Here is a 24748-nt window from a genome sequence, read left to right as displayed (position 1 = left end):
CAGTTTAATAATGTCACAGAGTAACCTGGTGACATCTGATTCCTGCCAGTAACTCACAGCGAGAGACAAAGAGGACCGCTAGGAGACCTCGCAAAGCTTCACATTCCACAACCCCAGAGAACGTCAAGGTGCCTGCTCCTCACTCCTCACTCCTGGCTCCACTCCGTACGAGAGGCTGATGGGCGCAAGGCTTCTGGAAGGCCCGTTTGTTTCACCCTCTGCCGGCAGCCAGACGAAGCCCCAGCCTGGCCAGGTGTGTCCCAGTGCCACCCACACCTGATCCCCTGATGCTCATGCCAGAGCCTGCCGGCTTCACTGCCAACAAACCAGTGCCATCAATCAGTCTTCCCTGTACCCCCATGTCACAGCCCTGCCCCCTGTACCCCCATGTCACAGCCCTGCCCCCTGTACCCCCATGTTATAGCCCTGCCCCGCTCCCTGTGAATGTGTTATGCACTGAACAAGCGAGAGACCACTCTGACCCGAGCAGCTGCCCCTCATGCTTCCTAGCACCTGGCGGTGGCTGGAGAGACTTTTCACTCTGCACCAGGGAAATGCAGGTTGGAAGAGCTGCGACACCCTGCCCCATGGACACAACTCCTTGCACACTTCCTGCAGGCACAGGAGGGCTGATGCCAGCTACGCCCCTCTAAGGGTAGGAGAAGGGCTGGATTCCAGGCCCTTCCTAAGCCAGAGACCAGTTACCAGGGAAGGGACCCCAGGTGGCAGAAGAGTTTTCCTATGTCACTCCTGATTTTGAGCCTACTTGGTCCAAGTCCGTGAGACGTGCCTCCTAAAACAAAACCAACCAACAAACGCATCCCTTCCTCTAGAGAACCTAAGCGTCACACTCAAAGCTACAGCAGGGCCGGGGGTCCTCGAGCCCCCGCACTATCTTGCACTGTGGGGGGGGGGTGCACAAAGTAAGTTCTCAGGGCTCAAAAGCAGACCTAAAACCACCTGCAAGATGAGCAGGAGTCAGAGGGAAGGACAGTGGCCACGGGAACCCTTCTTTCAGGAGCTGACCCCTGCTGACCCCACAGTAGGCATAGGGCCTGGCGCAGCCTCATTCTTTCTCCACGTGGGTCCCCCATCCCACCCCAAGCTGGGCACTGAACCACGTGGACACACATTGAAATCACACAGAGGGCTGTGGACAGTTATGACCATTTCACAGTGGAATCAGCTCACTGGCAGGACAGGAAGGGCACTAAGCCACTAAGGATAAGCCACCTGAACCAAATCCTAATATGAGCTCTAGATGTAGAGTTTAGCACCCGAGAGCTGCCGTGGAAGGACCCAGGGGAACTGGCAGTGGTTTGGCGGTGACAACAGTTTAATAATGTCACAGAGTAACCTGGTGACATCTGATTCCTTATCTCTTTTCTGGCCATATTTTAAAAATGCAATCTTGTTTGGAGTTTGGCAGAAACCACAGGGCTCTGAGCACAATTTAAAGTGAAATGTCATCTCTTGTCCACTGGAAATAAATAGAAAAGAGAAAAATATCCCCCCCCCCACCCCCGGCACTGTGTCTGCACCGACCCGCGGAGTGTCAACAACGTACCTGGCTGTTTGCGCAGTGTTTAATCATAAATGGATCCGAGCGCTCTCCCAAGTGGGAACAGAGCGAAGTCTCGCCTATCTGAGGGTGACAGATCAGCAAGGCAGGAGGATAGCGAGGAGCCCTTGGGCTGGAGCTGAGGCCAGGTTGCTGGGACATTTAAATCACACACAGGGACGTTTTCAAGACACACAGCCTGTCAAGAAGGAGCTGCATGGAATAGCAGAGGAACAAGGGTAACTGTCCCAAGACCAGTGACAAGGACAAACCGAAAACCAAGAAACGGAAGAAATCCAGGGTGTGGAACTGCTGTGGTTCTGGGTAGGGGGATGGAGCAGCTCCCTCTGGGTCTAGTGTCCCCTAAAAGCAGCTGCGGCTTGTGAGCCCATCCCAGAACTGGTGCCCCTTGCACTGCAGTGTGGCCACCTGGTGTGGCAATGCTGCAGCCCCCTGTGCCGGCAGGCTTTCTCCCTATCCAGGCAGAAAGCCAAACCTGGGTGCACTAATTTATCTGAAGGACAAGGCCATTTTTTTTTTATTCCAAGTATATGTAAAATAGTCCTCTAAAAAAATTTACAATACTCCTAACTCAAATGCCAATTAAAAGATGGATCGAGGGCACCAAATCTGAAGTTTACTGTGTGGGTTTTTTTAAATAAGCAGTCAATTGCCAGGCACAGTGATGCATGCCGGAAATCCCAGAGACTTTGGAGGCTGAGGCAGGAGGATCCCAAGTTCAAGGCCAGCCTCATCAACTGAGACCCTGTCATGAAATGAAAAAGTAAAAGGGCTGGGGATGTAGCTCAGTGGTAGAGCATCCCTGGGTTCAATCCCCAGCACACACAAAAAATAATGAGTAGCCAGCTGAGATTGCAGATCCTAGGTCGGAGACTCAGGTCTCTGTACTTTCTAGGAGTCTCTCCATGATCAGACGGAAGCACCATCTACATTGTATCTCAGATGAGGAAACCCAGGCTTAGGGGAGTGAGAGTAATTATCCACAGGCCTCAAAGCAGCAAATGATGAATTTTATTCATGCTTCAACATTCTAACTCCTCATATGGGGAAACAAAGAAACTGAATTTTCTTAAAAACTTTTTTGCTTGACAATAAAATCAAAACCATAAAAAGTCCTGCTGAACTAACTCTCCACCGTGGGGCCTGGAGAATCCCGTACCCTGCCTGTTGCTCCCCTAACGCCCCAGTGTAACCCCAACTCCCAGTCTTGTCCTGGGGTGTTCCTGAGAGCCAGCCACCACTCCCAGGTGAGGTCATTCAACCCTCTGGCAGGAGCTACCTTTGGGCCCATTTTACAGGAGAGACATTGTTACCTGAACAGGGAGAGGACGCAGAGGACGTTGCCACGTGAGTCAGAGTCATCGATCACCCATTACGTTGTGGGATTTCACTGCGCAGATGTTCAAACCAGACACAATATGCAACTGGATTTTTTTTTAATCAGGTGAATTAAAACCTTATCGTGGCAGAACGAGTCTGCCATCTTGCTGGTTCAGTTCCCTGGAACCTCTTCTTTTCTGGCAGACCCCACATGCCTGCCACTAACCTGGTATCTGTGTGTGGGCTCTGCAGACAAGGTCTGTGCTGCCGGTTGAAGTCTGCGTCCACCAGGCCACCAGACAGCAGCCAGGGTCGGCTGTGACCTGCCAGAGGTGGCCTGTGCGCGGTGAGTGTCCAGCCTTTAATTCACCAACACTTATTAAGCCCTTCTGTGCCAGGTCCTGTATAAGCCCTAAGAATAGAAATCAAACAGTCCCTCAGAGAAGACAGGGCTGGCCATCAGCTGGGCAGTGCAACCCACGATGAGGAGACAGGACGAAACTGGGGTGCGGAAACCTCCAACAGACGTGCATGGCCGAGCGGGGGGGGGCTCTCCAAGGAATTGTCCCCCAGGCGCGCAGCAGTCAAGTGAACACCCTTTGGGGGCAAATCACTGTACACACTAGGTCGCCTTTGTGCTGTTGTGTCATGTAAAATTCAAACAAAACAGAAAACTCTAGGCTCTGGAGCTTAGCTGGGCTCTGACCTGTGCTCCCCAGGGGAGTGCTTATCCCAGCCCAGCTCTGATTTGCATGTGAAGTCTGTTTCCCCAAACTAGCAGCCATTGATAAAACCTGATCAAAGACCACTGGGGGTGCTGGAGGAAAGCTGGCTGACTGCAGCTGTTTACAAAGCAACAGGGACCGGCCTTTGTTTAGAGACCTAGATAAAATCCAGTCTAGAGAGAACCCAGCTGTGGGGATCAGCACCAAAGAGAATGCGGGGAAAGGCACTATTTGGTTTAAGACTCCAAGAGAACATGCCAGAGGGTCCTGCTGGGAAGAGGCCCACGCTGGCCTTCCTGACCCAGCCCCTCAGCCCCGGGCTCTGGGGCAACCACCACCTCTACAGTCACATGGATTTCTGAAAATGTGTGAAAAACTGAGATTCAGTGGCAAACCTCGTCCCACATCATAAGAACGGCCTGGAAAGACAGGGCGGGAGCAGCTCAGGAGGCCCCAGGAGTATCCAGGGACTGCTCTCCAGCCACCTCCTCTGCCTGCTCAGAGAGCTGCGTCTCTAAATAGATTTTAATACTAGGAAGGAGAAATTACCCGTTTGGGGAAACTGGGTCATAAAACAGATTAATAACACTGAATGATCGCCCGGGAGCAGCCAGGTTTCCAGTGCTACAGGATACACTAAACTAGTTTAATTGTTATGCAAATCGCACCCTCAATCCCATCAATTCCTCCCCAACGGCCCATTCATCAGCACAGTTTTCCCTGAAATCAAAACTGAGCCAGAGCTGTTCACCAGGGCCCACCGCCCCACACAGCCCTCCCTAGGCGTCCTAAATGTCCAGTGACTCTCCTTCGGGGTCTGTCCCCATAGCACTGCAGCCTTACAAGAAATGGGTAAGTTAGGGAGAAGCATCAGGAGCTCCCTGAGGTTGACCTGTCCAGCGTGGTCTACTCTACAGACCCCACGGAGGACAGAGGCAGGAAACCTCAGGGTCTTGGTTTTTATTTTTAAGCAGAAAGGGCAATAGAATTCAATTAGCACGTGAAGCAGCCTAATTACTTCCTTGAGGAATTGTTTCCACAGCATTTAAGATGCAGGAGATCAAACACCATGGAATGTCCTTCCCCAAGAAAGGACCAGAGGAGGACAAAGGCACCACAACCAGCAGTGTCCAAACTGGTAAGGGAAGGGCCCACCAAACTCAGGATTCAAAGACGACTTAGGCTCCCAGGAAAGGAGATCACCCTCCCTTAAGCTGCATCCCAACGCAGGCTGCCTTGCGGGTTTCTAAGGCTGCGTCTGCTAGTCCTAGACACTTGTCCACTAGGCAGGCAGACACTTGTCCACCAGGCAGGCGGTTCAGAAAGAGCCACACACCGCATGCTGCTCTTTGCAGAGGACAGCACTGTCCAACCCGGGCTGAGGGTGGAGGCTGGGTGCCTGCACTAGGCTTGCACAGGTGAGGTGGAGAATGGGACATGCAGACCCCAACCCCTGCACTGGGCTGAGCAGGGAGTCTTGCTGGGGACCAGCCTGCCTGCCTTCCACAGACACACTTCTAACTTAGGGAACCAAAAAACTTACCTACCCTTTTAAACAGAGCATTCATATAGGAAAGGTGTTTTAAAAAATACTCTAGTGTCCCTCACCAATAAGGACTTGGATGTTCAGAGGCTATAACGATGCAAATATGCAAATACGCAGCTCAGTGAAGTCCCCACAGTGGACTTTTTTGGGCAACAGACAGAGGCACCTTGGTGGAGAGCTGTGTGTGCCTTTTCTCCTTCCCACATTTCTATGTTTTCCAGTTTTTTCCATAAGCACACATGCCACATGACATTTTGGTCAAGGACAGGCTATGTGTACCAAGGGGGTCCCATGGGTCCTATGGCCTGGTGACGCTATAGCATCCTAGTTAGTGTGAGCACAGGCTGCAGCTCAGAGCGATAAGGTCAGCTGAGGTTGTGCTTCTGGAAGGTTCTCTTCTGTAATGTGGAGCGTCACTGGGTCATGGAGAAGTCTGAAATAATAAAGCTACGTAGATATATAACATGAAGGCTAAAGCACCTTTTTAAAGCTTTCTTTTAAAAAAAACTGACTCCTACAAAAACAAATCACCTATAAAATTTGACTTAGAAAACCATGCATGCAGGCCGACCTGAGAAACTTTAATTTCTTAAGTTCAAGCTTTGACTTTCTATTAACTCTACCATACTAATAATCCGGAGTCCTCAGGGAAAAAGTCATTTTGGATGGATGAGTTCTCCAAAGCAACCATCAGCTGTTCTATTAAAAAAGAAAAAACAAAACCAAAATAAGGCTCAGTGGCAGAGCCCCGGCCTAGCAAGCAGGAGGCCCCGGGTTCCATCTCCAGCACCGCAGGACGGACCCTGCCCCTTTCGACAGTTATCTTGATCAGCCTACATCCTACTCCCTGGCTTCTTAGATACAGTGACAACACAGAATCATGATTCATAAAGCTGAGAAGACGAGCGCTGCCTGACTTACAAGCACAAGCTGATGAAAGCCCTGCTTTAAAGAGGTAAACGCAGACACGGTGTTGGTGGCCATGTGCGGGATCCTAGCGACAGCTAAACATGAGGAGCTGATCAGAGGCTGGGAGCCATGGGCACACTGGGGTTTGGGTATCTGCATGAGACCCCCACATCCCCGATGGCCTGTGGGAGATGAGGGAAACGGACAGCCTAAGAGCCACCCACGACCACACGGAGGGCCAGGAGCCACTGCGTCCTGGAGGAGTTGAGGCTGGGCCTGGGCAAGGGGCTGAAACAGCTCCCCCAGGCAGCTCCCCCAGGCCCAGACCCCAGCACACCCTTCAGGGGCAGTCGGGCCAGGGAGAGTGCCAGCGCTCACCTCCTCCATGTCCCTTGCTACTCACTCCAGTGACATGGCCAGCAGGGTCAAGGGCCCATGTGAGTCCTTACAAATAATGACAGAAACGCTTCTATACACAGTTCTGACCTCAACAGAACGTGTGGAGCAGTGGAGAGGAAGGGAGAAGTGAAATGACACATTTTTTTAAAAAGGCACAACCATAAACCACACTAAGAAACACAGTCCCCAGGAGGGGTCCTGAGGGATGGGGTCCACATGGCAGACAGCGGGCAGGGACACTCAGCATGTAGTGGGAAGGGCAGGAGCAGAGGGCGATGCAGGCCACGGTGCAGGGGCAATGGCAGAGATGGGCACTTGGTGGGAGGGGCAGCTGAAGGCTCAGGACGCCCATGAAAAGGGACATGATGCCAAAAACATCTAAATTAACATTAAATTAAGTGGAAGCACAGGTTCAGACTGGCTGCAATGCACAAAGACCCCAGAAATGGATGGGGGGCAAGGAGTGAGTTCACGGGGATGGCATGGGGGGGTACCAGGGCTGGGCGGGGCATCAGTGTCTCACCGGGGGAGATTCTACCTGGGAAAATGTAAACTCTGGAGGTGGGCGGTGGTGACGGCTGCACAGCAGTGGGAAGATGCCTGAGGCCCCAGACACTCAAGGTGGCAATTTCATTTCTATTTCACCAGATAATGATGATGATGATGGTAACCACTGGGAGCTGTGAGGTGGCTGGGGTGGCAGACGGGAGAAGGGGTGCAGGACCTTGTGGAGGGGTGGCCAGATAGCCCTGGACAGGGAACCCAGAGAGGCTACCCTGAGGCTCCTGCTGTCACCACGCTCACAGGTGGCTCCAGCTCATCCTGGTCAACCCAGGGCCAGTCTCTGTGCCCCTACCACAGGCCACGCAGCAGCCTCTGACCAGAGACAGCCTTGCTTAACACCGTGCGAGATGCCAGGCCTGAGAGCTGTGGCCCACGCCTGTGGTACCAACAACCTGGGAGGCGGAGACTGGGAAACAGTAAGTTCAAGGCCAGCCTGGGACCCCAGAGAGACCCTATCTCAAAGCAGAAGATAAAAAGGGCCGAGGAAGAAGCTCATCGGAAGGATGCCCCTCAGTTCAAAAACAAAAAAAAGGGGAAATGTCCCAAACTGCCCAGTGACACCAACCATGAATCTCCCTGGCACTTAAAAAACAAAACAAAAAAATCACAGAAACATTAAATTTGCTGGCTGATACGATCCCCTAAATCCCACTAACTAAATGTAAGGGGAAAAACGTTACGGGAAATCCCATAATTTGAGGCAGATGAAGGGGCACGAGGCCCGTCTCCCCCAGACACTACAAGAAGCAAGAGGGCTCCCTCGGACAAGCGGGGCCAGCCCCCACCTGGAGGATGACTGGCGCCCTCCAGACAGAAGGAGCCAGAACACAGCCAGGTTGGAGAGAGAGGGGTGGCTTAACACCACCTGCCCTCCAGACGCCAGGCTGGGCACGGGCTGCGGGGCTGTGTGGGGACTGCAGCAGCACCCCCCAGCCTGTGGATCCCACATACCCTGCAGACGCACGGCAGGCGCTATCTGCCCTGCGGCTCCCTCATCTTCTACCTTGCCCAGTTACCCGTGAGGCCCTGGCAAGGACGCCCTTTCTGGGAAGTCCCCCGCACACCCCAGGGTTAGTGGTTCCAACCTTCATGCCCCAGTGAGCCCTCACTGGACTAAGTGTCCCCTCACTGGACTGAGTGTCCCAGGGAACACATCTGCTTAGGAGATAGGGGCACCTGTCGTCTCACAGGGCTGTGGATGGCTGTGGACAGCCATGGCACAGGGAGGACACTCTCTCAGCTGGAGAGGTTCTTTCATTTCCTTGCTGCTAGTGGTAGGCAGTGCGGGGCCAGCTCTGCTCCCCCAGCCCTGCGAGTCACCCTCTGCATCTCGGGCTCCACTGCTTCCCTTGGCATCTTTGTAGCCTGCAAACAGGACTTGGCTGGGGCTAGAGAGAACCAAGGGAGCTGATGCGATGCCACAGTCTCCCAGGAGCTGTGATGACCCTCCGTCACCCAGGCTCCGCTTCTCAGTCTCTGAAACAGGACTCTGGTTCACAGAGAAGGGAAAAGACGCCCCAAGAGCTGCGGTCACTAGAGCTCGCAGGGTCAGACCTGCAGTTGCGCCTTGAGGTGTCTGAGTAACCTGTATTTTATGAAGAGAGTGAGAGGCAAAGTTCCAAATGTGGACGCGGCACACGTTTCCCTACAGGGCTCGGTCTTGCTGCACCTACAGTAACGCGGAGGGCGCGCTTCCTCGTGGGCTCACCCATGTCACCGGCTCCCACAGGCCACTTTTCCTCTCCCCAGCGAAACCCCGGTTCCAGCAGCCCAGACAGCCCTACGCAGGCCGAGACTCCGTTTTCATTTCTATGTGGTCACAATATTCTGAAAGACATGGCTAAAAGGCTTCCCAAGAACTGGAGGGACAGCGGGTTGTCTGATGGCTTTTGAATGTGGTGGGGCACAGTCCCCCACCTGGGGCTTCCCCAAGATAATCTGGCTTTACCAGTCAAGCTTCCAGTTCTGCCACAGATGACAAGAACAATTCCCTGCACCTGGGCATGGCCTCGGCAATCTGTCCCTGGGACGGCCCTCACTCCTCGCCTCTCTGAGCCATCTGAGGCTCCCTCCCTGCCTGGGAACCCCGAAGCCAACTCACTCTGGGCTGGTGTCCCTCTGGCTGCTCACCATGCCTGGGCTCTGACCCCCCTCGTCACCAGGCACTTACAGGTGACCAAGATCTGAGCTGCAGAGCCACCTCCTCAGAGAGGACGCTACGCCTGAAATGCCCAAAGGAGCACCACCCGAGCGCACAGTCAGCCTGCTGATGTACGCCAGACCTGCCTTCTGCTGGCATGCAAGGGGCCGGAGGAGGAGCCCAGGGAGACTTTCATATGTGTCCGGTTCCAGCACAGAGGTGTCCAGGAGCGGTCACACGCAGCCGCTAGCTCAAGAGGGGTGAGCTGGAGAGGAGACCCTGGGCTGGGCACAGGAACCGGGGCCTGACCCAGAGGGTGAAGTGGTGGGAGTAAACCTGGCCTTCTCTGAGACGGAAAGCCAATGTCAGTGCTCGAGAACAAGAGAAAGGGACCCAAGGGGCACCAGGCCTGGCCAAGGCTGGAGTCCGAAGGCGGGCCGTGAAGACAGTGGCCCTGCCTGACCGCGGCCCTGGGGTGCAGGCCACAAGCCACGGCTTAGGGGTGTTAGAGTCCAACGCTCCACAGAGACGCCCTCAGATAGCTGGGGAGAGCCGGATGCAGGGCCAGAAAGGAGCTGCTGCTGGAGAAGAGGATGGCGATGGGGACCCTGGACCTCGACTCCATCTGCAACAGGCTGTTATGCTTCCTCCAAAAAAGGGCCCGAGGGGCTGGGCTTGTGGCTCAGTGGTAAAGCACTCACCCTACACGTGGAAGGTGCTGGGTTCAATCCTCAGCATATCATAAAAATAAAATAAGGGCATGTGTCCATCTACAACCAAAAAATATCAAAGCTGGGGGCTGGGCTGGGGCTCAGTGGTACAGCACTCGCCTAGCATGTGTGAGGCCCTGGGTCCGGTCCCCAGCACCACATAGAACTAAATAAAGGTCTTGATTCATCTACAACTAAAAAAAGGGCTCACAAGGGCTGAGGATGTGGCTCAAGCGGTAACGCACTTGCCTGGCATGCGCCAGGCGCTGGGTTCGATCCTCAGCACCACATACAAATAAAATAAAGATGTTGTGTCCACCAAAAACTAAAAAATAAGTATTAAAAAAAATTCTCTCTCTTTCTCTCTCTCTCTCTTAAAAAAAATGCGACAAAATGGCAAGAGCATCAACTCTTAGTGGATGCGCAGCAATTGCTAAATTATCCTTTGTATTTTCCTGTGTTTTAAAAATATGAATTCCACCATCCACTTGGTGCTTTGGTCCATGACTCCTAACCTCTCTGCACCCCGGCTTGGGGTCAAAGCCCTTCAAGGATGGCGCTGGCTGAAGCCTGTGGCTCACCTGGGACCCGAACGCTCCTGGAGACTTCCCTGTGCCCTCCCCAGGCTTCAGCCAGTCCTGGCGCCCTCCAAAGGTCATTCAAAGGCATTAAAGGTAAAACCCGAGTTCATCTTCTCCAATCCTCTGTACTTTGAGCTCCTGTTCTCTAGACAAACACAAAGAAACAAAACACGACCATTCTGCTCGATTATACAGCCTTCAGAGCCTGCAGGGACCTTAGAGACAGGCAGCCCATCCTCCAGCCGGTGTACCTGTCAGCTGACGGCCACCTCTGCTGGAACAGGCCGGGACGGAGAAGCTGGGGCCCTCCATGGTCCCTCACCGCAGAACACACCCCACTTCCACATCCATAGGCCCCACAGAGCAGGGACAGTCTCTTGTGCTTGGGAACAAGGACAGTAATGATGGTGATGATGATGTGCGGACTTGGGGATTAAGACACTATCTGTGAGCCAGGCATGGAAGGCCCTCTAACCCATCTCCTGCAATTCCCACATCTCCCTGGGAAGTGGGCAGTGTGAGAATCTTATGGATGGGGACTTGGGCTCAGACACCAGGCTACTTGCCCAAGGGCACCCAGCTAACCTGACTTAGCTGGATTTTTTTAAAGCTAAGCAAATTAAGCTCCAATCATTCCTCAGATTATTTCTGCATTCAGCTCTCTGCCATTTGTTTATTCATTCTGCCAACGACTGTTTACAAAGTACCTAGTGTCTGGCACACACTGGGGTCACAGCAGTAAACCAGAAAAGTGTGTGTTCCTTCAATAACTCTTTTTTTTTTTTTTTTGTACCAGGGATAGAACTCAGGGGCACTTGACCACTGAGCCACATCCCCAGCTCTATTTTGGATTTTATTTAGAGACAAGATCTCACTGAGTTGCTTAGCACCTCACTTTTGTTGAGGCTGTCTTTGAATTTTCGATCCTCCTTCCTCAGCCTCCCGGGCTGCTGGGATTGCTGGGGTTACAGGCATATACCACCGCATCCAGCTTCCCATAACTCTTAAACGCATATCAGACAAACAGAACTTCAGACCACCATAACAGTCACAGGGCTACAGAGCTTGGTGGGTGCTCTGGGACCAAACCAAAGGCCCCTTGATGGAAGTGGCTTTTTAAAAATTTACTTATTCTTAGTTTTTTTTTGAGATGGGATCTCGTTAAGTTGCCCCAACTGGCCTCTAACTCCTGGGCTCAAGGGATCCTTCTGCCTCAGCCTCCCAAGGAGCTGGGACCACAGGGGTGTGCTACCACACTGGAGAGGAGGTGTCTCCTAAGTGGTCAAAGCTGCTTTCTCTCTGAAACCCCTCCAGAGGTTCCTTTTCCACTAGCTACAAGAAAGGAGCCCCTCGTCACCCTGTTTGTTCAATGTTATTTGGAAGTTTTTTCCAGCCAATTAAACAAAAAGAAACGAAATATAAAATAGTGGAAGAGAGACAAAGTAAACTTCACTTGTAGATGAAGACCGTGGCCTAGGAAGTGCAGCCCAGGAACTGAAGGCCTGTTACTAGAAACAGTAAATACACTAGATACAAAACCTTCTCCACCAGGCCCCACCCAGACATCGCTGCTAATTACACAAGAAGCAACAGTAACTGGCTGGTGGGGAGCCAGAGAGCACCTAAGCCAGGGATGGCAACTGGCCGGGACAGCCTGAGAAGGCACACGTTGCTTTCTGGTATTTCAAGCAGAGGTGTTCAATCTGATTCTAATCAGGATTTTATCACATCAGACAAATCTACAAGAGATAGGATATCTGGCCTGTCTTCTTTAAAAATGCCAAGATCAATAAAGACAACAAAGGAACTGACCCAGGTTGGGGAGACCAGAGAGACGTGACAGCAAACTCGACCCTTCATCCTGGACTGCGTCCTGCACCAGGGACAGAACACACTGAAGGTGCTCCTGGGACAGCTGATGAAACTGGTACACGGACTTCATATCAAATTACGAGCACCCATCCATGCTAAATTTCCCGAACTTAGTGAGATCAACGTTACATAAGATGCCCTTATTTACAGAAAATCTAGGCTGCGGTGTCAAGTGGGGGGAAGGATATGTACAGTTCACTCCTAAAAGCACACGCACAGAGAAAAGCTAGAGTAAATGTGGCAGAAGGCTAAAAAGGAACAAATCTGGGCAGAGGATGGGTGAGTTGTTTGTACTAATCTTAAAACTTTCTTGAAAGCTTATTTTTTTAATGTTAAGATTTTTTTTAAGTTGGTATTATAAAACTCATACCAAAGAAAAGCACACAGCCAACTTTTCCTAACACTAACTCTTTAGAAAGTAATGAGGAAAAAAGATCCATTCATACTATGAAAACAAATACATAAAACACCTAGGATTAAACATGACAAGAAAAATAGGGCTCTGTCTGAAGCAAACCAGTACTGCAGGGTGCTGGCCTGGAGAGCAGCCCACGAGGGGCACTGTGCACTCTGCTCCTGTCAAGGGCAGAAGGAAACAGTGCAGGCCCGTGAGCCACAGGGCCTCGGTCCCAGTTAAGCAGCACAGATGGCAAACAGACAGCTGGGCATGATGTGTTCCAATAAAACTTTATTTATAAATACAGATGGCTGGCAGGCTTCTGTCCACAGGCTGCAGCTGGCTGCCCTGATCTAAAATGGACTGGCTAGCTGTTAAGTGAACCACTGTCATCCCTTTCCTGGGCACATTGCCCTTCCCTGGAGTGGCCAGGGGCTGGGCTCTGATCACTGGCATGAGTGGGCCTGGCCCATCTTCCCTGGGACCCACCTCTCCTCTGGTGCCAGCCTGCAGAGCTGAGTGGGGGCCAGCGGAGTCTCCTAACAGTGCCACCCCCTGCCCTTGTGGGACTCGCAGGCAATACCCAATGTTCACCCCAACATGTAGTGGGTGCCATGGCAGGTCCAGGTCCTGTGAGCCAAAAGCACAGCACTGCGAGGGTTTGTCAGACAAGTGCCACCCGGTTGGAACAGGAGCCATGTGGGCGGCAGTCAGGGGCAGGTAGACGTGCCACACCCACTGTCTACCAAGGAAACATCTGCAAGGACATGAATGAAATACGAAGGACCTGCACTCACATGCACCCGTAACACCAGGGAACACAGAGGCCCCTCTGTGGAGCCCCTACGCAGCACACCTACCCCCGCCCCGCTCTCTGCAGAAATCTTCCTTTGGATGTAAGTCATCCAAATCTGGATTCAAGAGGGCAATAAAGGGACCATGGAAGACACCCGGTCCAACTGAGGCCACAGTGACAGGGACAGAGGACAGCTGTCCATCTGTGCAGCAACCAGGCACTCCAAAAGAGCCTTTAACATGGGGCAGGCTTGCAGGGCCTCCCCACAGCCTGGGCCACCTCCACCACCTCCAATCACACTGCAGAAAACCAGGCTGCCCTGAGGCAGACGTAGACAGAGGGGCCACGCTCAGAGCTCTATGGGCTCTTGGGCACTCTGGGAACAGCGGCACCTGAGACTGTCCCAAGTTACCTAGAACACTGGAAAGGAGTGAACACCTTGGCTCCTCAGTCGTGTCAGCCACGTTCCAAATGCTTGCTGGCCCCACATGGCCCACAGCTAGACAGTGCAGCTGTAGAAAGTTCGAGACTCTCCATGGCATCCCTATGGCCAGACCAAGGGTAGGCAGGCCTGGAAAAATCTGTCCACATCACAACTGAAGAGGAAAATGCAATTGCAAAGAGAGCCGAGCAGCTGGCAAGGTCTGCTCGTGGGTTAGAACCTAACTGGGGCTGTGTGTGCTCCGGGCTGGTCCTGACCCAACAGAGAGCCAGGTGCTCCAAGGGCAGGAATCTTCTTCAGGCTGAGATGAGTCTGTTCCCAACCGCAGGGACGTACCTGCCAGGCAGACAGGATCCCTGCGTCCCGAGGCAGAGGAATACCCTCCATGCTTCCCTCCTCCAACTCACGCCCGCCACCCCAGCCTGCTCTCCCCAGCATCAGCTTTCATCTGACATTTTCAAGACTGGCTCCAAGGAATGACCAGGGTTATAGATCACTTCCCACTCAGGACAGCCCAGCTACTGCTTCCTGGGAACACATGGCATTCATTTTGTCAGCATGACGGAAGGGACACTTCTGGGAAGGCTCTCTGGCCCCTCGGCCCTGCAGCACCTCTGAGCCTGGCTCACCCTCCAGGACCAGGTGGGAGTGTGCGCGGCTGAGTCTGTAGCTTACTGCGCCCAGACCCCACGGACTCCCATGTCACAGCCACAACTATCAAAGTTGACCACACGGCCCAGCCACAGGGAAGGCAGCACCGGACTCCCTGTGTGCATCCTGGACACTGCCAACCCCACCCCAAGCTTCAACCCTGGAGCTGGAGCCACACGGTGGAGGAGCAGTTGCCTGAATTGGCTTAGGTGAGGAGAGGACGAAAAGCAGGCCTCCCAGGGTCCCCGTACTGTAGTGGGTGGGAGAAAACACATTTTTATAAAATACAAAAGTGGTAGTTCTAACAGTGTGCTTAGAAAAGTCTCATGAAGAATCCCAAACAACAGTCGCTGTCGCCTAAAAATGCACGGGGTAGCTGACATTGCCCAAGACCCCTGTGGAGCCCCCTGGCCCTGCCTTGCCTGCCCACCCTGCTACCCCTGGCAGAAAGGGAGAGGGAGGCCCACAGGCCCACCTGCTCAGGGGAACCGACAACCTGAGAGAACGGAGGAGTGCCACTGTGCCATAACACTGCTGCGGTCACCCGAATCATGCCACAAGGCACCAGGCAGGCCAGTGACTGCAGTCTGCTCCGGTGCAAGGTTTCCACTTTTATATTCAAAGGGACCAAGTTTAAGTACCAACTGAACCTAAGGCGGCACGGACTTTTCTTTGTACGGTAAGATGCACTGGTGTGAGTCTGCACACCTCAGTAGGTACCTTTCCCGTGGCCAACGCAGGATGTCATAAAACCATGCGTGGGGTTAAGAAGGTCACTCGTGAATGCAAGACAGCAATGGATTTTAATGTAATCTGTAGTCTGGCACCAGAGCCCACGACGCAGCTCAGAGTCCATTTTGCAACTAGTCTGTAAGAAACCGGAGTCTTGGTGAGATGTCAGGAGCTTCAGTCACCTGAAAAGCCGCTAAAAGCCCCCGCCACTCCAGCCACACGTCTGCGGCCACATCGTCTTCATGTCCTTCGGCCAAAGTGACACACCCAAAGCAGAGGCAGCTATGAGAGTCCAGCAGTGTCTGTCAGCCAGGCACTGAAGATGTGTGAAGGAGAAGGAGAAAAAACGACCCTTATTCTAATTTTGTTTTCCTTTGGGAAATAGAGGTTTTTTTCCATGGAAGTTATTTTTGAAATATGCTTATTATTGCTATTTTTAAATTAATAAATATGTGTTTTAATTTCTCATATGGTAAACATTCACAGACATATCTCACATAAACCAAAGTACTTTGAGGTCCCCAGGAACATGTAAGGGCACACAAGGGCCCTGAACCAACCCCTGTGAGCTGCTATGTAGGTAGAGTGTGTCCAGGCAGTGCCACCAGAGAGCCGGCCCTGGGCTGGTGAGGTGGCAGGGAGCGAAGAGCAGGTACTGGGACGCCAGTGAAGTTTCTGAGCATCGCAGCAATCAGATCAGAGCTCAGCTCTGCAGCACCAGGAAGAACGAGTCAGTACCTCTGAGGGAATAAATGGAGGCCAGTTTGCGCCCTTGAGACAAGGTTAGACACGGGCCAGATGACTGGGGGCAAACAGGAGTCTTTTCAACCAAGTCACATACAAAATGTCCATCTCCATTTTCTGTCTATTGACCAGCTTCCTCTACCCACCAGAAATCTACCCACCAACTCTCTGCGCATGGGTCACCCGAGGGAAGCGATCCTGCCCGGGCCAGCCCAGCCTCAGACACCAAGCCACACACAGCACGCCTCCTGGTTTCCCTTGTAAACTCACAAGCTGTGTTCACATACACGCTGTGTTTTTCTTTCTTTTTACCAACTGGTAACATCTTACCAGGAAACCAGAACTCTTGAAGTGATCGTCCCAATGAAAATTAACTAGGAAATCTCCTAACAAATAGCAATGTTAACAGTCTACTTCCAGGAAATCAAAGTAAAAGCATTTCAAATAATCCTCTCATTTTAATATGAAATGCTTTAAATGTGGGGTAATTATGGTAATGAGGCATTGCTGCAATTTGAGTTGTCATTAATTTAGCAAGTTTATCCCCTGACATTCACAAGATGCAAAAACAGCAAATAGTAAATTACTATAACTCTAAAGCAAATGCTTTGGTTTCATTTCAGCACATAACTTTAAACATAGCTGAGTCTTTTTCAAAAATATTAAATATGGGGCTGGGGATGTGGCTCAAGCGGTAGCGCACTCGCCTGGCATGCGTGCGGCCCGGGTTCGATCCTCAGCACCACATACAAACAAAGATGTTGTGTCTGCCGAATACTAAAAAATAAATACTAATAAATATTTAAAAAAAAAAAAAAAAGAAAACCAAAAATATTAAATATGAACCCCATTAAGACTCTCCATTATGCCCTTTTAGGTCCTACCAACCCACCACCTCAATCTTCCAGCAGCGTAACAAAGGCCTCCACACATTTACTCTAAGTCCGTTTCAACACGCACTGCAGGATAAATGACATTCTTTCCACGGACTGATTTTTTAAGACTCTATGAACTTTGTTATGAATGGGTGTAAACTCAAAACTCTCAGTGTGAATGAGACCCTAGGAGATGGTTAATGTTATAGCAAAGACTCGATGGACCGCTGCCCCGATTTGCCACATTTCCACAACTTGTTGTTGTTGTTGTTGCAATACTTGGGATCGAACCCAGGGGTGCTGTATCACTGAGCAACATCCCCAGCCCTTTTTAATTTTTCATTTTGAGACAGGGCCTCACTATTGCTGAGGCTGGTCTTGAACTTGCCATCTTCCTGTCTCAGCCTCCTGAGTCTCTGCTATTACAGGCATGTGCTGCAGCAACTGGCTCTCCCCAAATTTTTAAAGCAAGCCTCTAACAAGATGACGGTTTAACTGAACAAACACACCCAACGCACAATCACAGCCAACTTAGCAAGAAAGAAAGGAACAGGAGACACTGTACTTCCTATTCTGCCTGGATGACCACACACACACACACACACACACACACACACACAAAAGCCAAGAAAAGCCAAGGCCTCTCCTCTCTGCCACACAGCGCCCCACCAGCCTGCCCGGGCTGGCTATGCCGCCTCCTCCTCCCACCCTCGGGCTGAGCCCTCCTCCCCCATCCAGTCACTGGGGAGGACCTTCCTCCTCAGATGGTCTTTCACCTGGATCTGCCCCACTGTGGCCCCAGGTCCAGTAAGCCAGGCTGGATGACTGTCCGGTCCCTTACGTGGCTTCTGCTGCCCTTACAGCTACCACAAGCCCACCCCTCCCCACGTGGCTCTGCCCATCTTCACTCCAGGCCCCCTCTGCGTGGAGACGAGAACAGCACAACCCTGGTCCTCACGGCTTCTGGCTCTGACCACTGGAAAGTGGTGGATCTGACACTCTCTGGTCCCAAGTGCAAAACTCAGCTCAGCACAGACGCCATTCCTGGCCAACCAGCTGGGACCCAGCAGCTCCCTCCGGGGAGGCAGTGCTGAAGAAGGAGTGCCGTGACTGTCCTTGGATGCTACACAATGGACACTCAGACAAACTTGCGGTCTTTGTCAAGTCTATGGCATTTTCCAATTAATTTGAAAATAACCATGTCGTACAGATAACTAGTGCATGATGGTTAAAAACTAATTGAACATATTTCAATTGGCCAGTCAAAACAGCAACGAGAAACTATGTTATATATGTTTTTATTGGGTCTAAAATAATTATTTGTGTAGTAAAACGCTCTGGTGGTTACAACTAATTGCTTTTTATCACGGCACAAGTGCAGGAGCTGGGATCCATAACACCCGCCACTCACCGCAGCCTTTTCAGCAGGTAGAACGCGTCGGCACTGCTAAGCACCTAGGGCTGGCGGCTGGCAGGAGCCATGAGAGGACAGGAGAGAATAAATTAAGGGACTCAGGCAACAACTATCCAAAGCTGCTAATGTTACAAAAAGGAGCCCAACAGAACATTTTCGCTGCCTGGCAGACACACATGGCAAGACCTGCCATGCAGTTTGGGCAATAAATAAATAAACAAACAAACAAACTGGAGTTTGATCAGCTCTCCAGATCCAACAGTCAATTTACAGGAATGACAGGGGACCGGGGCGGATGCCACAGGAATCCAATTTGTAAGAGGAGCTGTGGAAACTTGCACATGACAGATGACCCTCTTCCTTCCATGGATAAGCTGAAGCAGGAAAAAAAGAGGGTGACATGGAGCCTGCAGATTGAGAGATCCAGGAGGCCCAGCCACCAAGCCCCCAGCAGAACCTCCTTGGGATTTCAATTCAAGAAAAGGCACAGGAGGAAGAAAATCCCCTCGAAGTGAGGGAAACCTGAACCCGGAGTGGAGAGATGACAGCAGGGAACTAAATTCTCAGGTGTGACAATGACGCTGTGGTTAAGTTTTTTTTTAAAAAAAGAATCCTTCAATTTTAGTGATATGACATCTGTGATTTGCTTCTAAGTAACTCCGGGAGGCGGAAGGCAGAACGGGGATGCAGATGGAAAAGGGTGGCCATAAGATGGTGACTGTGGACACGAGGTGATGGGTCTGTGAAACTCCACTACTCTGTTTTTATGTTTGAAATTTTCCATAACAAAAAAAGAATGTTTTTAGAAAGTAACCATGTTCCTTACAGAAAATTTGGACAATAAAGACAAGTATAAAGTTAATAATAATAAAAAAAAAAAAGTCTCATAAATCTTGCCACTCAAAGCTACCGCAAAGGGAAGTTTTGAAACTATTCAAGTGCTCAAGACTTCCTACAAAGGGACTGGGGAAAGGACTGCAGAGGAGGAGGAAGAGCAAAGAAGGGCCGTGAAAGGGTATTTCAAGTTCACCAGTCATATCTAATTCAAATTCTGAATTAAGTGGTGTCAAAGACTACACACACACACACACACACACACACACACACACACAATGTAACCTAAGAAGACTGCCACATTTCAGGAAACAAAGCCAAATCTATAACAATGTTTTGCCCCTATAGAAACTACAAGTCCACTTAGTCATCGATTTGTTCATTCAACAAGTATAAGTGAGTTGCTGTTACTGCTTGCCAGTGCCTGCACCGAGGCTAATTAAAGGTGACAGATTCTCAGCCCGAGCCTCAAGGAGAGCTTAGGGGCTAGAAAAAGTGCTACCACTGAGGCACATGCAGTCCTGCCAAGCCCACCTGAAGTCTTGCCAAGCCCACCTGAAGAAGCCACTGAATCAGAGCTGACGCATGCTCCTTTGGGCCTAGCAGCTCTGGTGTGATTTTCTACCACAGGGTCAGACTCTGCGGTGCACCAAGTTCAGCTCTGAGCAGTGTCACAGGTTGTTTTCCCCCGCCACCACCAATAATTTAAAATGTGGAAGATTGGAAAAGTTATACTTCTAGTAACAATTGGGGGTGAAGTCTGATTTTCTTCCCAAGTGGGAGATGCACAGGGGAGTGCATGCAAATGTCACCCAGGTGGCTGTCACCTGTACTAAGGATGGGGAAAGAGGAGGCTAAGGACAAGACTGCTTTGGGAATCAATACAATGCAAAACCAGCAATACAAAACCATTCCGTCCAATGAATTCACACATGTTCAAGTCAACAAAACTCCAATGCCACGAGAGAGAACTCGCAGCTAAGGCAAAGAAATTCATAGCTTCAAATGTTAATGGCAAAAGTGGACACCAAAGCCCTAGGGAACAGACATGGTAAGTGTTGCGGTGACTTTAGTCAGTAATGCATTTCCCATTCAGAGCGACGAAAATGTTCACAACCCACTTCCTTGCTCTGAATTCACTGAAATTTCTTGATTATTTTCAATGTGATCGTCCTAAGAAACCTGACCTAACTCTTAAACAGAAGTTCACAACATCCTGTTCCATATACGCGATTACTTAGCTTCCTAAAGGAAAAGAGAATGTGCACCCGCTGGAACTGTTCAACTATTGTTAACAGGCTTCAGCGGTTTGCAGAACAAATGTCTTTTCTCTAGGAGGGCAGACACGGGCATCCGCTTACTAGTTTTCCTCCTGCACCCTGGTTCTGTTCTACCATTTGCGTCTCTGCTAACACGGATGGTGCTCAGAAGTACAGTTGAAATCAAATAAATACAGACGGCACAGTGGGGCGCAGTACTTGGTGCACGTCTAAAGCACAAACTCAGTGGCCACACATTTTCAGACAGCTAAGCCAGCGCTCCCAAACACACCCACTGAGATACCAATTCCTTGAAGTACAGATTTTGAGGCACCGTGTGCACCAATAAACTTTCAAAAATAATAGGCTTGAATTGGCCAATTTGGGAGATGACCAGGAGGACCCTGTGGGTTGAAACTTTCCCATGTTACGGAGAAAACACGAGTATGAACACCTCATTCAAGATCCGGTAACTGGGCACCAGGTGAGGGGTGGCTAGGGCAGGAAAACCTGAAAAGAGGGCTGTAGAATCCGAGCTACATGAAGGTACAGAGACAGGCCTCTAGGGGCCTGGGGGACGTGGAGAGCAGTGTTTACCTGTCATTTTCTCACTGGAGGAGTCTGGGCCTGGGACACCCTTAACATGGCAATGGACCCAGTGTGTAGGTTATGAGAGAGGAAAAGAACTGTTATCTGCCAAGTCCTGACTTTACAAGTGCACACCTTTCAGGTTTGGAAAATGAAGGTGTACTTTCCCTCTCACACCCTAAGTTGGGGTGAGTCACTGTTGATGTTGAAAATCATTCAATAAAGTGTCTACAACATGCCCGACCCTAAAAGGGGAGCAGTTTAAAGAAAGAAAGGCAGGGCCTGGGAGTTAGTCCAGCAAAGACTCCCTGGATTCCAGTGCTCCTAAATGTGTTATGAGACAGACAGACGACTCTTGGGTGTACACAACCGGCACTGAAAGGTACACACACTAGTGAGGGGTTGGAGGCAATTACGGAATAGAAAAAGAAAGTGTAGCAGAGGAAGTGAGTAATCTGCCAGGCTTTCTCCTAGAGCACAGACTTCAAGTCCCCGAGGTCCCCTGAAGTCCCCAAGGGCTGAGGGCAGCACATGGGGTGGGGAACTGCAGGGCAGGGAAGGGGCAGTGCACCAATCAGATGGTCAGTGGTCTAAAAGGACTCTGAAACAAGGGTCCCAGTTCTGGTGGCTAAGGCCTCCCATTCCCTACTACCTCTGACCTCAGGTTACACTGAGGCACTCATTTCCTGTCCTGGCCCCTCCCTGCCCAGCTGACCCTTGGCTTCAGACCTGCCCCTAACACAGGGATTATGGGGTGGGGGATCCCATCCAGGGACCACTGGTACCAGGCTATCCCCTCCAGGACAATCACGGTCTGGGGTGGGGAAGGGTGATATGGGTGATCCAGACCTGGGGCCTAGAGGTATTATCCTGAAGTCAAGACCAGGAGGGCGTGGAGAGTGACCTCAAGACCCAGGCTCAGCTGGGGTGACACTGGCAGGAGTGTACCTGGGGATCTAGGTTGTCAAGGGTCCAGAGTAACCACAGAGACTAAGACAAGTGGAGGTTGAGGTTGATCACAGTGGTTGAGACCTGGGGGTAACTGGGGTCGGGTTGATGCTGGGGACTCAGGCTGAATACCGTCAGGGGTGGTCCCAGAGGTTCAGTCCTGATGGGGTCAGGGGTCGACTCTGGGAGTTCAGACTAGGTGGAAGTGTGTGTGTGGGGGGTGACCCCAAGGATTCAGGCCTGATGGGGTGGGCGTGGGGGTAACCCTGAGGTTCAGGCCAGTATGGGGGCCCCCGGGGATTCAGATTGGGCAGGGTCATAGCCAGGGTGATCTCGGGGGGAACCCTGGGGATACGGGCCTGGTGGGGTCACAGCGGGAGTTAACCCCAGGGATTCGGTATCTGGGATGATCCTGGGGGGATTCAGGACTGGAGGAATTGGGGTCCGGGGTGATCCGCGAGATTCAGGCCTAGCGGGGTCGCAGCGGGGCTAACCCCAGAGGTTCTGGCCCAGTGGGGGTCGACGTCGAGGATGGTCTCCGGGGTTCAAAACGGGAAGGGTTGGGGTGGTGCCGGGGGTTCAAGGCGAACGGTGTCGCAGCGGCTACGACCCCGGGGGTCCGGCGGGGCGGGGCGGGGCGGGACTCACTGCTTGGGCAGCTGCAGGGCGGGCGCGCCGCGCCGCTGGAAGGCCCCGTCCACGAAGACGCCGTTCTTGCCGAGGCAGCGCAGGTAGAAGTGCGGCTCCTGGAAGCTGAGCTGCAGGTGGCGCCGCGAGATGAAACTCGACAGGCCCATGCTCAGGTCCACCGAGCCCTGCGACGAGTTGCGGCCGATGGTGACGCTGGTCTGCCGCATGAGGAACTCGAACTCTCGGCCCTCTAGGCGCGCCAGCGCTGGCCCCGGGCTCTGCCGCACCGAGGCCGCCGCCGCCGCCACTAGCGCCGGCGCCGCGCCCGCGGGGGCGCCGGGCGGCAGCGGCAGCGGCAGCGGCAGCGGCGGCGGCGGCCCGGGCGGGGGCTGGGCGGGCGGCGGCGGCGACGCGGCGGGCCCGGGCGCGGGCGGCGCGGCGGCGGGGAGGGCGGCGGCCGCGGCGCACAGCACGGGGCTGCAGGGCGCCGAGCGCAGCGCCAGCAGGGCGCGGGCGCCGCTGTCCTCGCCGACTTCGGCCATGTTCGCGCAGCTCCGAGCGGCTCCGGCGGCGGCGAGGCGGCGCGGGGCGGGGCGCGCGGCGCGCGCGGAAACCCGGGCCGGACGCGGAGCGGAGCGCCGCGCAGCAGCAGCTGCCGGCGGGCGGGGGCCGGGAGGCGCCGCTCCCTCCCCGCTGCGCGCGGCCCCGGCTCGCCCCGGCTCGCAGCAGCGCGTGCCCGTGCCTCCATCCCGGCGACCCCCCAAGTTTTGCCCTAGCGTCACCGGAAAAAGGGGGACATGCTCAAAGGCGTCTCCTGGGACCCGATGACTCCACCTCCCCCCCAACTCCGAAGTGAGAGCCTACTTGAGAACCCCAGTTGGGAGTTTCACACAGTCGCGGAAGATCAAGGTTGAGGGAGGACGCTGGTGATCCAGCCCGACCCGCTCTTGTTCTTTTTGGAACCATTCAACAAATACGCAGAGGACTAAGATGCCCGAACACAGACCTTAGCTGCAAACAGGGAATGGCCACTTTGGGCATTACTCAAATCCCTTTAGGACAGCAGGGTCCTGGTCCTGTATTGTTAATTCAGCCAAGTCCCCCTAAAAAAAAAAAAAAAAAAAAAGTGGTCTCCTCTTTTAATAACTGTTGAGTATGAAAAAGTAGACACAGCTCCCAGCCGGATGGAGCTTACAGTCTCTTGGGAGTTACAGACACGTTAAAATCAGAGACACAGACTGACACATGTAAAATCACAACGACCCAATGTTTGGTGGGGGGCGTGCTGCATAGCGCCACGCAGGAGGGAGAAGGGAGACCTGACCATCTATGGTGGGAAGCTTCCCTACCTTCTTCCCACCTCCCAGCCACACACGAATCCAAGCACTACGTTATTGAGTATATGGACGTGAAGAGAGGAAGTATGTGTTTGGGATGCAAGGGACTCATTTTCATGAGAAGCTGCAGCAACAGACCCTACTTAATTGAGAAGGAATCTCTTCTCTAAGTAAAGACACATGAGCCAAAGCCCAAAGGGTGAACTGGCACTAACTGGGGGAGTAGTTGGGAGTGTAGGGGGACAGTGTCCAGCCAAGGAACATATGTGCTGAAGATGTGTGCCTTGGGGCAGTGGATAGAAGTCTTCTGTGTGTGGAGCAGAGTGATCAAGTCAGCTGAACCAAATGAGGCTAAGGAGGACTGCAGGACTGTGTTGGGTCCTATATGGATCTGGTTCTCCCCCCCCAAAAGCATGGAGGGTGTGCACATCCCTGTATTTTAAAATCCACCCACTCTGGCTACCAGGGAGCCTGACTTCACAAAGGGTCAAAGTGATCCATGGGAGGCTGGTTAGGAAGCTGTTGGACTGAAGAGATGGGCTTAAGGAGAGAGATGGAGAGAAGCCAAGGGATTTGAGAAGTATCGAGCTCATACCAAGTGATTCATACCAACATGGTAGGCATATAGGATGGTGTCGCTGCCATGGGAGAAAATATGGTGGTTCCTCGAAGTCGTATATAGCAGTCCTATATAATGCAGAATTCTACTTCTGGGTATAAATACCAAACAACTGAAAGTTGGATCTTGAAGAG

At 52.3% G+C, this 24748-nt stretch overlaps 1 protein-coding gene across 1 annotated transcript in view; it reads right to left on the bottom strand.

The window, feature by feature from the left end:
• Positions 1 to 23200, bottom strand: part of Foxk1 (forkhead box K1) — a 55296-nt gene extending 32096 nt beyond the window's left edge. The window contains exon 1 of the mRNA XM_027956217.2: positions 22677 to 23200. Within this exon, the coding sequence (XP_027812018.2) occupies positions 22677 to 23200 (524 nt within the window). The remainder of the gene's footprint in view (positions 1 to 22676) is intronic.
• Positions 23201 to 24748: the final 1548 nt, after the last annotated feature.

The sequence above is a fragment of the Marmota flaviventris genome, chromosome 19, assembly GCF_047511675.1.
Source record: "Marmota flaviventris isolate mMarFla1 chromosome 19, mMarFla1.hap1, whole genome shotgun sequence".
NCBI lineage: Eukaryota > Metazoa > Chordata > Mammalia > Rodentia > Sciuridae > Marmota > Marmota flaviventris.
Note: the sequence above shows the minus strand (reverse complement) of the source record. Positions and strands in the feature narration are given on the sequence as shown.